Source organism: Nerophis ophidion, linkage group LG19, assembly GCF_033978795.1.
Source record: "Nerophis ophidion isolate RoL-2023_Sa linkage group LG19, RoL_Noph_v1.0, whole genome shotgun sequence".
NCBI classification, from domain to species: Eukaryota; Metazoa; Chordata; class Actinopteri; order Syngnathiformes; family Syngnathidae; genus Nerophis; species Nerophis ophidion.
Window position 1 is genome coordinate 14,403,767 of NC_084629.1, and position 14,151 is coordinate 14,417,917.

Here is a 14,151-nt window from a genome sequence, read left to right on the forward strand (position 1 = left end):
AATGGAACTGGTGCTTCAAAGAGAGTAGACGGGACAATGAAAAAGGAGGATTACCTCCAAATTCTTCAGGACAACCTAAAATCATCAGCCTGGAGGTTGGGTCTTTTCGCAGTTGGGTGTTCAAACAGGACAGTGACCCCAAACAGACGTAAAAAGTGGTAAAGGAATGGCTAAATCAGACTAGAATTAAGGTTTTAGAATGACCTTCACAAAGTCCTGACAGAAACGTGAGGACAATGCTCAAGAAACAAGTCCATGTCAAAAAACCAACAAATTTAGCTGAACTGCACCAATTTTGTCAAGAGGAGTGGTCAAAAATTCAAGCAGAAACTTGCCAGAAGGCTTTGGAAGGCTACCAAAAGTGCCTTACACCAGTGAAACTTGCCAAGGGACATGTAACCAAATATTAACATTGCTGTATGTATACTTTTGACCCAGCAGATTTGGTCACATTTTCAATAGACCCATAATAAATTCATGAAAGAACCAAAATTCATGAATTGTGAGCAATAAGTATGTGCTCCAATCACTCTATCACAAAAAAAAAAAATGAATAGTAGAAGAAATTATTTGAAACTCAAGAGAGGCATGACATTATGTTCTTTTCAAGTGTATGTAAACTTTTGACCACAACTTTACATACATGTATCCATCCATTCATCCATTTTCAACAACTTGTCCCTTTATGGGTAGCAGGGGGCTAGAGCCTATCCCAGCTGCACACAGGGCTAGGTATTACTCTGGACAAGTCAGACTAGCAGTGCTGCGCTCCATTTGGTTTGCCAAGTTGGCAACATGCTTGGTCTGTTTTGATGATTTCTTTCTTTAATTCCTTCTCAGCCCTGTCCTTCACACTCACTTTGGGGCACTCTTTGGTTGAGTTAACACTGTATGACCATTTGTATAATTATTTCATACACATTCCATGTATATGTTTCTAATACAGTATATTTGTAATTTTGTGTTTAAAAATACCACCACTAGCACTGATACTACAGTTTGAGAAGCCATGGATTAGAGTAGAGATTCTTAAAATGTGGTATGTGTACCACTATCTAATTGTAAGCCAAAAAATAACTTGAATAAAGTACGGTGTTTTTTTTTTCTACATTCAAACTGTGTGCAATGTTACTATGGCCAAAAATATTTAAAAAAATATATACTTGTTAAGTAAAACATCAACCTTGTTTTTATTGAATATTCAGGCCTACCATGCTACTGTATTCTAATGTTGGTCATCATGGTGGTGCCTGGAGAGCCAAGTTTTTTCTGGCATTGTACTTGTTGAAAAAATGTTTGAGAACCAGTGGATTAGATGTAACATATTCCTTCTGATCCCGTTGCATGAAATCTGATTATGGTGCAACATCAACATTCAAAATCTGTGTAATGGAACAACCTTTATTTTTTCTCCTGGCAGTTCCTAAATGTTCACGAGAGAGAGTCCTAGAAGTTTGCACCCCTATAGAAAATCCATCCATTTTTTACAGCTTGTCCCTCTCAGGGTATAGTGGGGGGTTCTGGAGCCTATCCCAGCTGCATTCGCGGGGAAGGTAGTGTACACCCTGGACAAGTCACCACCTCCTCGCAGGGCCAACACAGATAGACAGACAACATTCACACTCACATTCACACACTAGGGCCAATTTAGTGTTTCCAATCAACCTATCCCCAGGTGCATGTCTTTGGAGGTGGGAGGAAGCCGGAGTATCCAGAGGGAACCCACCCAGTCACGGGGAGAACATGCAAACTCCACACAGAAAGACCCCGAGCCTGAGAATCAAACCCATGACCCTATAGAAAATGTGAGCATATTTACTGTAGTACTCCTAATGACCTGCAGAGTGTAGTATTGTATGAACACGGATGGTTGCTGTCATAGACAGACTACATCCCTGTTTACATGAGTACCAAACCTGTTTGTAAAATTGGATTATAAATACCAGATTTGATGCTTATTGTAACAGAGGTATATTCTGTGACGGTAAATAGTATAATTTGTTTGTAAAATTGTTATGACTATAACTCAGATCAGTTCAATTACAGTTTATTTTGAACATGCATAAGATACACGGTAGTGCATCACATTGGGGCGGTACGGCTCGGTTGGTAGAGTGGTCGTGCCAGCTACTTGAGGGTTCCAGGTTCGATCCCCGCTTCTGCCATCCTAGTCAGTGCCGTTGTGTCCTTGGGCAAGACACTTTACCCACCTGCTCCCAGTGCCACCCACACTGGTTTTAAATGTAACATAGATATTGGGTTTCACTATGTAAAAGCGCTTTGAGTCACTAGAGAAAAAAGCTATATAAATATGATTCACTTCACATATTTTCAGTTTTTTTCATTACAGCATGTCCGAAAAGGAGTAGGAAGAAGCAGATATGATTTTATCCCACCCCTTTTCTTATCATAGCAATTGTATCCCATTTCGTTTTTATCTGTAAGAGAAAAGAGAATTAATAAATGATAAATAATTAACATACCATAGTGGTAGTAAATGGATGGATGGATGGATGGATGGATAACATAGCTAGTAAGTAAACAAATATTAAATACATAAATAATCATTAGCTCAAAAAAAAAGGTTCAAGATGTTCATACCTCTGCATAACATTATAAGTTTATTAACATCAAAGGAAACAACACATCGACAACTCAAACATAACGTTGATACAACATGCTTTTTGACAACGTTTCATCAGTGTCGGGTTCTGACGTTGATTTGACCATTGAAGTGAAGTGAAGAGAATTATATTTACATAGCGCTTTTCTCAAGTGACCCAAAGCGCTTTACATAGTGAAACCCAGTATCTAAGTTACATTTAAACCAGTGTGGGTGGCACTGGGAGCAGGTGGGTAAAGTGTCTTGCCCAAGGACACAACGGCACTGACTAGGATGGTGGAAGCCAGGATCGAACCTGGAACCCTCAAGTTGCTGGCACGGCCGTTTTACCAACCGAGCTGTACCGCCCCAGGAAATTTGGTAATTTCCCAACCAACAACATGGATACAATGTTAGATATCAACATTGTCTCAATTTACAAAGACAACTATTTTGCAACAATGTTTTAAAGTCAGTTTTAAAGTACGTGCATGTATGTATAATCAACGTCGTATCAATGTCTTGTGCCTGCTGGGAAATATTCTGACGCAAAAGCAGTGTGGATTATGGAGACACGCCATTGAAAGAACACCGGCATCATTTCGGATTGATACCTGGGATGACCCAGCAGCCTGTGAATCTGCGTAACCACCAAAAGTAAGATGGAGGCGGTGACCCTGAAGCTAAAGTTAAAGAAGTGACTCCGATTGCATCTGTTCTCCAATCAATCATCTTTAATTATTGTTCATTATTAACTACTGTATCTTATAGTGTAAAATGTGTCCGACAAGAGTGTGAGCCATAATATTGGGCTTCGAGCAGGGGTGTCCAAACTTTTTGACTTGAGGGCCGCATTGGGCTGAAAAAAATTTGGTTTCAGGGCCAAATGCAGACTGCATGTAAAGTAACTTTATAAGTGTGTGTGCGTGTATGTGTGTGTGTGTGTGTGTGTGTGTGTGTGTGTGTGTGTGTGTGTGTGTGTGTGTGTGTGTGTGTGTGTGTGTGTATGTATATATGTATAAATATATATATATTAGGGGTGTGGGAAAAAATCGATTCGAATTTGAATCGCGATTCTCACGTTGTAATAACATATTGAAATGAGAAATGGTATTACGAAATTTCGGGAAAACCGGGAATTGTATCAGTTCTGATTAAGAGGAATGTTTTGACGGTGGAACAGTTGAAATGCGTTGAAAAATGTGGAAGGCGTAGTCGCCAGAAAAAAGGGTGGAAATATGGATTTGGAAAAGCAGGAATTCTGGAAAATCCTGGAATTTTTTGGAAGTTGGAAAAGACGAAGTTTAAATTTCCAGAATGGTGGAATGTGTTGAAGGTGAATGGTTTGAATAGGTTGAAAAATGTGGAAATGGTGGGATTTTTCCAAATGGTTTGAAAAATGGCCAATTCATTTTGGAATGGGAAAAATGTCCCGGAAAACTTGGAATCGTGGGAAATCTGGGAATTTTTGGATCCTGCTGAAATCCTATGTATTGAATGAATAGAGATTTTTTTTGAATCGGGAAAAAATCGTTTTTAAATCGAGAATCGTGTTGAATATATATATATATATATATATATATATATATATATATATATATATATATATATATATATATATATATATATATATATATATATATATATCCATTTTCTACCGCTTGTCCTTTTTGGGGTCGCGGGGGCGCTGGTGCCTATCTCAGCTACAATCGTGCGGGAGGCGAGTACACCCTGGACAAGTCGCCACCTGATATATCTCAATATTTTGCCTTAACCTTGAATGAATACATGATGCATATAATCACAGCAGTATGATGATTCTATGTGTCTACATTAAAACATTTTTGTTCATACTGCATTATTATATGCTCATTTTAAACTTTCATGCACAGAGGGAAATCACAACTAAGTCAATTGACCAAAACGGTATTTATTAAACAGTTATTAAGCCGTGGCGCAAACATTCATGTCATTTCAAAACAGAAAGTGCAAGATTGTCAGAGACATTCTCAGAGTGCACTTTTGTGCATGAGGTCACCAAGATGACATATCAAAACAACACTAAATCCAAGTGCAATTTTTGTACGGAACGCCACTACAATATTTTAAACAAATAAAGTGCACTTTTGTGCATGATGCCACACAAGATATTTCAATAACGATAAATGAGCTGCATAACAGGAAATCAAATCGCTATGTGGTAGGTTACTGCGGCGTTATCTCCTTATGTCAGTGGTTCTCAACCTTTTTTTAGTGAATACCCCTGTGAACATTTTTTTAAATTAAAGTACCTTTGGCGTACCACTAAATGGAGCCCACATACCATTAGTTGTACCAGTTTGAGAATCACTGGTCCAGGCCTACAAAACAAAGCGCATGTCCATCCATCCCTCCATTTTCTACTGCTTGTCCCTTTTGGAGTCGCGGGGGGTGCTGGAGCCTATCTCAGCTGCATTCGGGCTGAAGGCGGGGGTACACCCTGGACAAGTTGCCACCTCATCACAGGGCCAACACAGATAGACAGACAACTTTCACACTCACATTCACACACTAGGGCCAATTCAGTGTTGCCAATCAACCTATCCCCAGGTGCATGTTTTTGGAGGTGGGAGGAAGCAGGAGTACCCAGAGGGAACCCACGCAGACACGGGAAGAACATGCAAACTCCACACAGAAAGATCCCGAGCCTGGGATTGAATATTTTATTTATTTATCCTATTATTTAACCAGGTAAAATCCCATTGAGATCAAAGATCTCTTTTCCAAGGGAGACCTGGCGGAGAGGGCAGCAGCAAGGTTACATTAAAAACACTAAACAACACATAAAACATAAAATTTACAACATTAAAACTTCTCATATAACACGTGAATAGGTAGGTAGGTAGGTTTTTATTGTCATTGCAACAAGTACAACGAAACTTTGTTTTCAGCACAAACCTGTTCAAGATTAGACAAACAAACAGTGTACAGGGTTACAGAATAAGAACGCTGATGGGTCGCCATCAGGCGCCCCATAAAAGATGGGAAAAAGGTAAACGCTGGGAAAGGATGAGTAAAAAAAATACAATCCAGACTGGGCTCCTAAGGGGGCCAAGTTTGGAGTGGGAAAAAACCTCCATAGCAAAGCACATATACATATTACAACATACATCTCGAGATATCTAGCAATACAGACGAGGTCGACTGCAATTATTTCACCAAAGCTTTAAAGGGGAACATTATCACCAAACCTAAGCAAGCGTCAATATATACCTCGATGTTGCAGAAAAAAGACCATGTATTTTTTTAATTGATTTCCGAACTCTAAATGGGTGAATTTTGGCAAATTAAACGCCTTTCTGTTTATCGGTCTTTTAGCGGTGACGTCAGAACGTGACGTCACAGAGGTAACACACCCGCCATATTCATTTTCACATTACAAACACCGGGTCTCAGCTCTGTTATTTTCCGTTTTTTTCGACTATTCTTTGGAACCTTGGAGACATCATGCCCCGTCGGTGTGTTGTTGGAGGGTGTAACAACACTAACAGGGAGGGATTCAAGTTGCACCACTGGCAAAAAAATCTGCCGCCAGACCCCCATTGAATGTACCAGAGTGTCTTCACATTTGACCGGCGATGTTAAGACAGAGATGTCACAGATAAGTATGGATGACCTGCAGATGCATTTGCAACAATTAAGTCAACGAAATCCCAAAGGTAAGTTTTGTTGATGTTGTTGACTTATGTCCTAATCAGACATATTTGGTCACGGCATGACTGCCAGCTATTCGATGCTAACATGCTACGCTAATCGATGCTAACATGCTATTCACGCTAGCTGTATGTACATTTGAAACTTGATACCCACATTTAATGCGAAACAAACACTTACCAATCGACGGATTTAAGTTGCTCCAGTGTCACAAGATGCGAAATCCCTGATCGTTTGGTCTGCACATTTTACCGGCGATGCTAATAAGGCAGCCATGCTATGGGCCACTTCATTAGGTACACCCACGCTATGGCCAAATAGCGTCAATAGCTTTTCGCTCAATAGCTTCAATTTCTTCTTCAATTTCGTTTTCGCTATCTGCCTCCATACTCCGACCATCTGTTTCAATACATGCGTAATCTGTTGAATCGCTTAAGCCGCTGAAATCCGAGTCTGAATCCGAGCTAATCTCGCTATATCTTGCTGTGGTAACCGCCATGTTGTTTGTATTGGCAGCACTGTATGACGTCACAGGGAAATGGATAGTGCTTTCGAAGATAGCAAAAATAATGCACTTTAAAGCTTTATTTAGGGATATTCCGGGATCCTGTAAAATAAAAAAAAAAATTCAAAAAATACAACAAGCCACTGGGAACTGATTTTTATTGTTTTGAACACTTTTGAAATTGTGATAATGTTCCCCTTTAAACTCATTTAATGTAACAAGGGTTTGAAGTTGAAGATTCGATTGTAGGTTATTCCAAGCCTTCGGTGCTGAAAACCTAAATGCTTTCTTGCCCAATTCAGTTCTTCCTTTGGGACAACAAATTGCGGAACATTAATTGAACGAAGATTGTGACTTCCTCTCCACTCTCCATTCAATGACTGTAAATAATGTAAAGAATAATTTAAAAACACGTTGCTTACCACTGTAATTACCAGACTACAATACTCTTCATTCAATGACTGTAAAAAATGTAAAAATAATGTAAAAATAGGGCTTCACGGTGGCAGAGGGGTTAGTGCGTCTGCCTCACAATACGAAGGTCCTGCAGTCCTGTGTTCAAATCCAGGCCCGGGATCTTTCTGTGTGGAGTTTGCATGTTCTCCCCGTGAATGCGTGGGTTCCCTCCGGGTACTCCGGCTTCCTCCCACTTCCAAAGACATGCACCTGGGGATAGGTTGATTGGCAACACTAAATTGGCCCTAGTGTGTGAATGTGAGTGTGAATGTTGTCTGTCTATCTGTGTTGGCCCTGCGATGAGATGGCGACCTGTCCAGGGTGTACACCGCCTTCCGCCCGATTGTAGCTGAGATAGGCGCCAGCGCCCCCCGTGACCCCGAAAGGGAATAAGCGGTAGATAATGGATGGATGGATGTAAAAATAAGAGTATAAAGAAGTCATTCTGTTCCATTACCTTTGTTCATAGTAATGTCACTACTCAACCGCCAAAGAACCTTAATATTTGTTGCTTCCTATACTGTACATACTGTATATACTGTTATACTATTTGATCTTGCACTGGTACTGTATTTGACTACTATATTTCTACTTGTACTGATACTTCTACCATAACTACTGTCAATTATTGTGCAACTTAATTGTCTTGTAATTAATGTACATCAGAGCTATTCAATTTTTTGTATTTTTTTGTATTTGGTCTATTAGATTCTGCAACTACTGTTTGGATCCCACTGTACGCAATATCTGAAGAGCATGGAAAAAAGCATTTCACTGTGGTTTAGTCTGCATGTGACAAATAAACATTGAACCCTTTGACCCCTTCCTTGTTTCTTTGTTAAAAGACAAGATAGATAAGATGGACTGATACCCAGAATGGTATTGTAGATGAACACATACCAATGATTGAGGCGTCCAGCACATAAAGACGTCCAGTTAACCATTGAGTATAACACACAATGGTGAGTAAGGGGAGCGCAGTTGATGATGAATCTCAGTGCCTCGTGGCACACACTATCCAGCTTGTGGAGACAACCAGCAGTAGCATTCATGTACAACACATCTCCATAGTCAATAACAGGTAAAAATGTTGTTTTCACCAATTTCAGTTTCACAGTAAAAGAAAAGCAAGACTTGTTTCTATAATAAAATCCCAGTAAAAGTTTCAGGTTTTGTTTACAACATACTGAATGTGCTTCTTGAAACCCAAGTGGTCATCAATAAAAATCCTAAATATTTAAAAACAGATACTAACACAATTTGAACCCAAGACCTTAGTATTGTGAGGCACATGCACAAACTCCTCCACCACCGTGCTGCCAAAGTGCATGTCAAATTGTCAAAACAATGTATCCAAACATGTTTTATACCTTTAATAAACATTTTTAGTTTGAGTTAGTCCAGGGGTAGGGAACCTATGGCTTTAGAGCCAGATGTGGCTCTTTTGATGACGGCACCATGGCTTTCAGATAAATCTGAGCTGACATTGCTTAACACGATAAGTAATGAATAACTCTGCTGGTAATCACAGTCTTAAAAATAACGTTCAAAATATAAAACATTCTCAAGTATTTTAATCCTCCCATTCGGTTTCTACCACACCTGTTTAAGAAGTTGCATTAATGGTAAGAAGTATTTTATTTATTGTTGTTTAGCTTCAGAATAACAATGTTATTACAAAGAATAAATAAATGATAAATGGGTTGTACTTGTATAGCGCTTTTCTACCTTTAAGGAACTCAAAGCGCCTTGACATTACTTCCACATTTACCCATTCACACACACATTCACACACTGATGGAGGGAGCTGCCATGCAAGGCGCCAACCAGCACCCATCAGGAGCAAGGGTGAAGTGTCTTGCTCAGGACACAACGGACGTGACGAGGTTGGTACTAGGTGGGATTTGAACCAGGGACACTCGGGTTGCGCACGGCCACTCTCCCACTGCGCCACGCCGTATAATAAGAGACTTTTTATTCTCTAAAAGTGTTGGTCTTACTTAAAACTGCACACATTTAGTTGTATTCAGTGTTAAAAAAAACAAAAAACAATTATATGGCTCTCATGGAAATACTTTTAAAAACATTTGGCTTTCATCGCTCTCTCAGCCAAAAAGGTTCCCGACCCCTGAGTTAGTCTGTTTATTTCAATGAGTGTGCCTACACCGGCTATAATCTACTTGTAATATACTAATATACTTCTTACAGCGGTATAGTGCGCTTGGTCGAGCGGCCGTGCCAGCAACTCAAGGGTTCCAGGTTCTATTCCCGCTTTAGCCATCCTAGTCACTGCCGCTGTGTCCTTGTGTAACCGGTGGTCTTTTCCTCTGCGTTGTGTGGATTTTATGGAACACGACCGACACCATGGGTTGCTGGTCAGATGCACTGATAATACACAGAATACAAATGTTGTCAAAAACTTTCTGCCATCATCGAGCCCCTCTCCCGTTATCGTAGACAAAAGGGCAGAGTTACGTACAACGGTGAAATAAAAAATACATGATAGTACACAGAATACAATTGTTGTCAAAAACTTTCTGCCATCGTCAAGCCCCTACACAAATATAAAAATGAACAAGAAAGTGAACTTAAGTGCTTAACAAGACAATACATTTTCTGTTGACGCAAGGAAGCCTACCTCTCCCGTTATCGTGGACAAAAGGGAAGTGGGAAGGCGTGTCCAACGCATATAAAAAGGCTGGTGTCACAGTAATTACTGCAGTAGGAGGGACAACGAGACAATGGTTCCACATTGACAAAACATCAAACAATATTCAGGTATTTACATGTAACTTACATATTTTGTGTAATTACAACAATAATTCAACGTTATAAAATACATCATTTACAAGACGTAATTAACCCTGTTACACTTGGGCAAAAGACTTTACCCACCTGCACCTAGTGCCACCCACACTGGTTTAAATGCCCATCCATCCATCTTCTTCCGCTTATCCAAGGTCGGGTCACGGGGGCAGCAGCCTAAGCAGGGAATCCCAGACTTCCCGCTCCACAGCCACTTCGTCCAGCTCTTCCTGGGAAATTCCGGAGGCGTTTCCAGGCCAGCCGGGAGACATAGTCTTCCCAATGTGTCCTGGGTCTTCTCCGTAGCCTCCTACCGGTCGGACGTGCCCGAAACACCTCTCTATGGAGGCGTTCGGGTGGCATCCTGACCAGATGCCCCAACCACCTCATCTGGCTCCTCTCGATGTGGAGGAGCAGCGGCTTTACTTTGAGCTCCTCCCGGATGGCAGAGCTTCTCACCCTATCTCTAAGGGAGAGCCCCGCGACCCGGCAGAGGAAACTAATTTTGGCCGCTTGTACCCGTGATCTTATCCTTTCGGTCATGACCCAAAACTCATGACCATAGGTGAGGATGGGAACGTAGATCGACCGGTAAATTGAGAGCTTTGCCTTCCGGCTCGGCTCTTTCTTCCCCACAACGGATTGATACAGCGTCCGCATTGCTGAATACGCCGCGCCGATCCACCTGTTGATCTCACAATCCACTCTTCCCTCACTTGTGAACAAGACTCCGAGGTACTTGAACTCCTCCACTTGGGGCAGGGTCTCCTCCCCATCCCGGAGATGGCACTCCACCCTTTTCCGGGCGAGAACCATGGACTCGGACTTGGAGGTGCTGATTCTCATCCCAGTCGCTTCACACTCGCCTGCGAACCGATCCAGTGAGACCTGAAGGTCCTGGCCAGTTGAAGCCATCAGGACCACATCATCTGTTAAAAGCAGAGACCTAATCCTGCATCTACCAAACCGGATCCCCTCAACGCTTTGACTGCCCCCAAAAATTCTGTCCATAAAAGTTATGAACAGAATCGGTGACAAAGGGCAAACTTGGCAGAGTCCGACCTTCACTGGAAACGTGTCCGACTTACTTTGGTTTTGGTTTAAATATGGTTTAAATATGGTTTAAATATGGTTTAAATCAGTGGTTCTTAACTTTAATGGAGGTACCGAACCCCACCAGTTTCATATGCGCATTCACTGAACCCTTCTTTAGTGAAAAATAATAGTTTTGTTTTATTTAAATTCAAGACCAAGTTGTGTTTTTTTTACTGGTGCACTAAATGAACCGTGCATGAACATCACCTTGTTCCAAGAACAAAACCAACACAGTGTGGAAACTCACAACAAATTACACACCTGCAAATCAGTGTGACTTCTACTGTTGCCATATCCATTATACGCCGACAGGGAGAAATTTTTATTTACACGATGGACATACAGTATGCTCATTGCGTAAATAAAAACTTCTCCCTGTCGGCGTATTATGAATATGGCAACATTTCAAAGAATGGACTCTCCCGGATTTTTCGGGAGACTCCCGAAATTCAGCGCCTCTCCCAAAAACCTCCCGGGACCAATTTTCTCCCGAAAATCTCCCGAAATTCAGACGGAGCTGGATGCCACGCCCCCTTCAGCTCCATGCGGACCTGAGTGAGGACAGCCTGTTTTCACGTCCGCTTTCCCACAATATAAACAGCATGTCTGCCCAATGACGTTATAAATGTAGAATGATCCAGGGCGAGTTCTTGGTTTCTTATATGGGTTTATTGTTAGGCAGTTTCATTATCGTCTTCCCAGCGCAGTAACAACACACAACAACAGCAGTCACGTTTTTGTCTACCGTAAAGCAGTTCGTCTGCCGTAAACAGCAATGTTGTGACCAGGTTGGCAAGTATGGTGTGTCTTGACGTCCGCGGTGGAGGCTCCGCCGAACCCCTGAGGCCGACTCACCGAACCCCTAGGGTTCGATCGAACCCAGGTTAAAGGCCTATTGAAATGAGATTTTCTTATTCAAACGGGGATAGCAGGTCCATTCTATGTGTCATACTTGATCATTTCGCGGCATTGCCATATTTTTGCTGAAAGGATTTAGTAGAGAACATCCACAATAAAGTTTGCAACTTTCGGTGCTAAGACAAAAGCCCTGCCTCTACCGGAAGTCGCAGACAATGACGTCACAAGTGTGGGGGCTCCTCACATATTCACATTGATTTTAATGGGAGCCTCCAATAAAAAGTGCTTTTATGACAGAGAAAACGACAATTTCCCCATTAATTTGAGCGAGGATGAAAGATTCGTGTTTGAGGATATTGATAGCAAAGGACTAGAAAAAAAATATATATATATATGTACAAAGTTAAAAAAAAAGGCGATTACATTGGGACAGATTCCGATGTTTTTAGACACATTTACTAGGATAATTCTGGGAAATCCCTTATCTTTCTATTGTGTTGCTAGTGTTTTAGTGAGTTAAATAGTATCTGATAGTCGGAAAGATGTGTCCACGGGTGTCTTGACGCGCAGTGTCTCAGGGGAGTCGACCGCAGCTATGGACGGGGCAAGCTCAGCTTTTGTCCGGTAAGAAACGACTTTTTAACCACAATTTTCTCACCGAAACCTGCTGGTTGACATTCCGTCGTGTTTCATGTTCGCTTGACCGCGCTCTGATCCATAGTAAATTTTCACCTCCAGGAATTTCAAACAAGGAATCACCGCGTGTTTGTGTGGCTAAAGGCTGAAGCTTCCCAACTCTATCTTGCTACTTTGACTTCTCCAATATTAATTGAACAAATTGCAAAAGATTCAGCAACACGGATCTCCAAAATACTGTTTAATTATACCGTTTAAGCAGACGACTTTTAGGTGTGTGCGTGCGTAGCGCTCATACTTCCTAAAAACCTGTGACGTCTTGCGTACACGTCATCATTACACGACGTTTTCAAGTCGAAACTCCCGGGAAATTTAAAATTGCAATTTAGTAAACTAAAAAGGCTGTATTGGCATGTGTTGCAATGTTAATATTTCATCACTGATATATAAACTATCAGACTGCGTGGTGGGTAGTAGTGGGTTTCAGTAGGCCTTTAAGAACCACTGGTTTGAATGTAACTTAGCTATTGGGTTTCACTATGTAAAGCGCTTTGACTCACTAGAGAAAAAACGCTATAAAATATAATTCAATTCACTTCACATGATGTTATAAGAAGAGCGTGAATGAGGGGGGGAAAGTGTTATCTGAGTATGTAAACAATGTACTGTACATTGCATATGTCGCGCGTTCCTGCGTGCGTGCGCGCGCATGTAAAAGGCAGGGCCGGAATTGTGGGGTTAAATATTCAAAATGGCGGACGGAGGAGCAGCGAGTCAAGATGAGAGTTCAGGAGCAGGTAATGATTACAGCATTTTACATATTCATACTCATATTCAGACCGTGCTAGGTTTTGCGATAAATCCATTACGCACATGGACTAAACGGCAGGAGGACGACAACAAGTCCTCGCTCAGCGTTCTTGCTGCCGGCCAGTAGTAATTTGACATCGCAGGAAGCGAGCTATTGGCCGTGCGACGACAAATTACACGGGGAACATGCCTCCCCCCTTTTGTGTGATTAGACGGCCGCTCCATATTCATACGACTGTCCACAAACACGGTTTAGCATATTTTATTAATAAACACCGAGGCTGGCCTGCTTGCGGGTTGACACATTTTTCTATATTTCACCGGCGGAGTGACAATGCTAGCCAGCTAGCGTTAGCACGGATGCTAGCGCTGTGCTTTGTGTTGACGGCTTTTTTTTGAAGGAGCTTTTGCATATTCATTTGAGCTGGCCGGGCACACGCCTGCACGCCGCGTCCCCCTCGGCGTCTTCCGCCAAAACAACCCCTTCGATGTGGAGCTGCTCGTTGGTGTCGACTACCTGCTTATTTATTTTTTTGGCGTCGCAATGGAATAGCACCAGCCTTTTGTGCTCGGCGCAGTGGAGCTACGGTAGCCCGTCGTGTGATTCATGCGGGCCTGGCCGAGCTGGATTGCGGCGTTCGGTGGATTTCAGCCGGCGGTGACGAGACGGAGCTCGGCCGCTGGTTGTAAC

At 41.9% G+C, this 14,151-nt stretch overlaps 1 protein-coding gene across 10 annotated transcripts in view; it reads left to right on the forward strand.

The window, feature by feature from the left end:
• Positions 1-13,382: 13,382 nt before the first annotated feature.
• pou2f1b (POU class 2 homeobox 1b) overlaps positions 13,383-14,151 on the forward strand; it is a 44,817-nt gene continuing 44,048 nt past the window's right edge. For 2 of the 10 annotated variants that reach the window (XM_061879251.1, XM_061879250.1), the window contains exon 1: positions 13,410-13,447. Coding sequence is in view for 1 of the 10 variants with exons in the window: in XM_061879248.1 (XP_061735232.1) it covers positions 13,402-13,447 (46 nt within the window). In the remaining 9 variants the exon portion in view is untranslated. Of the gene's footprint in view, positions 13,448-14,151 lie in introns of all 10 variants that reach the window. The other 8 variants (XM_061879249.1, XM_061879256.1, XM_061879257.1 and 5 more) reach the window with 6 other exon arrangements.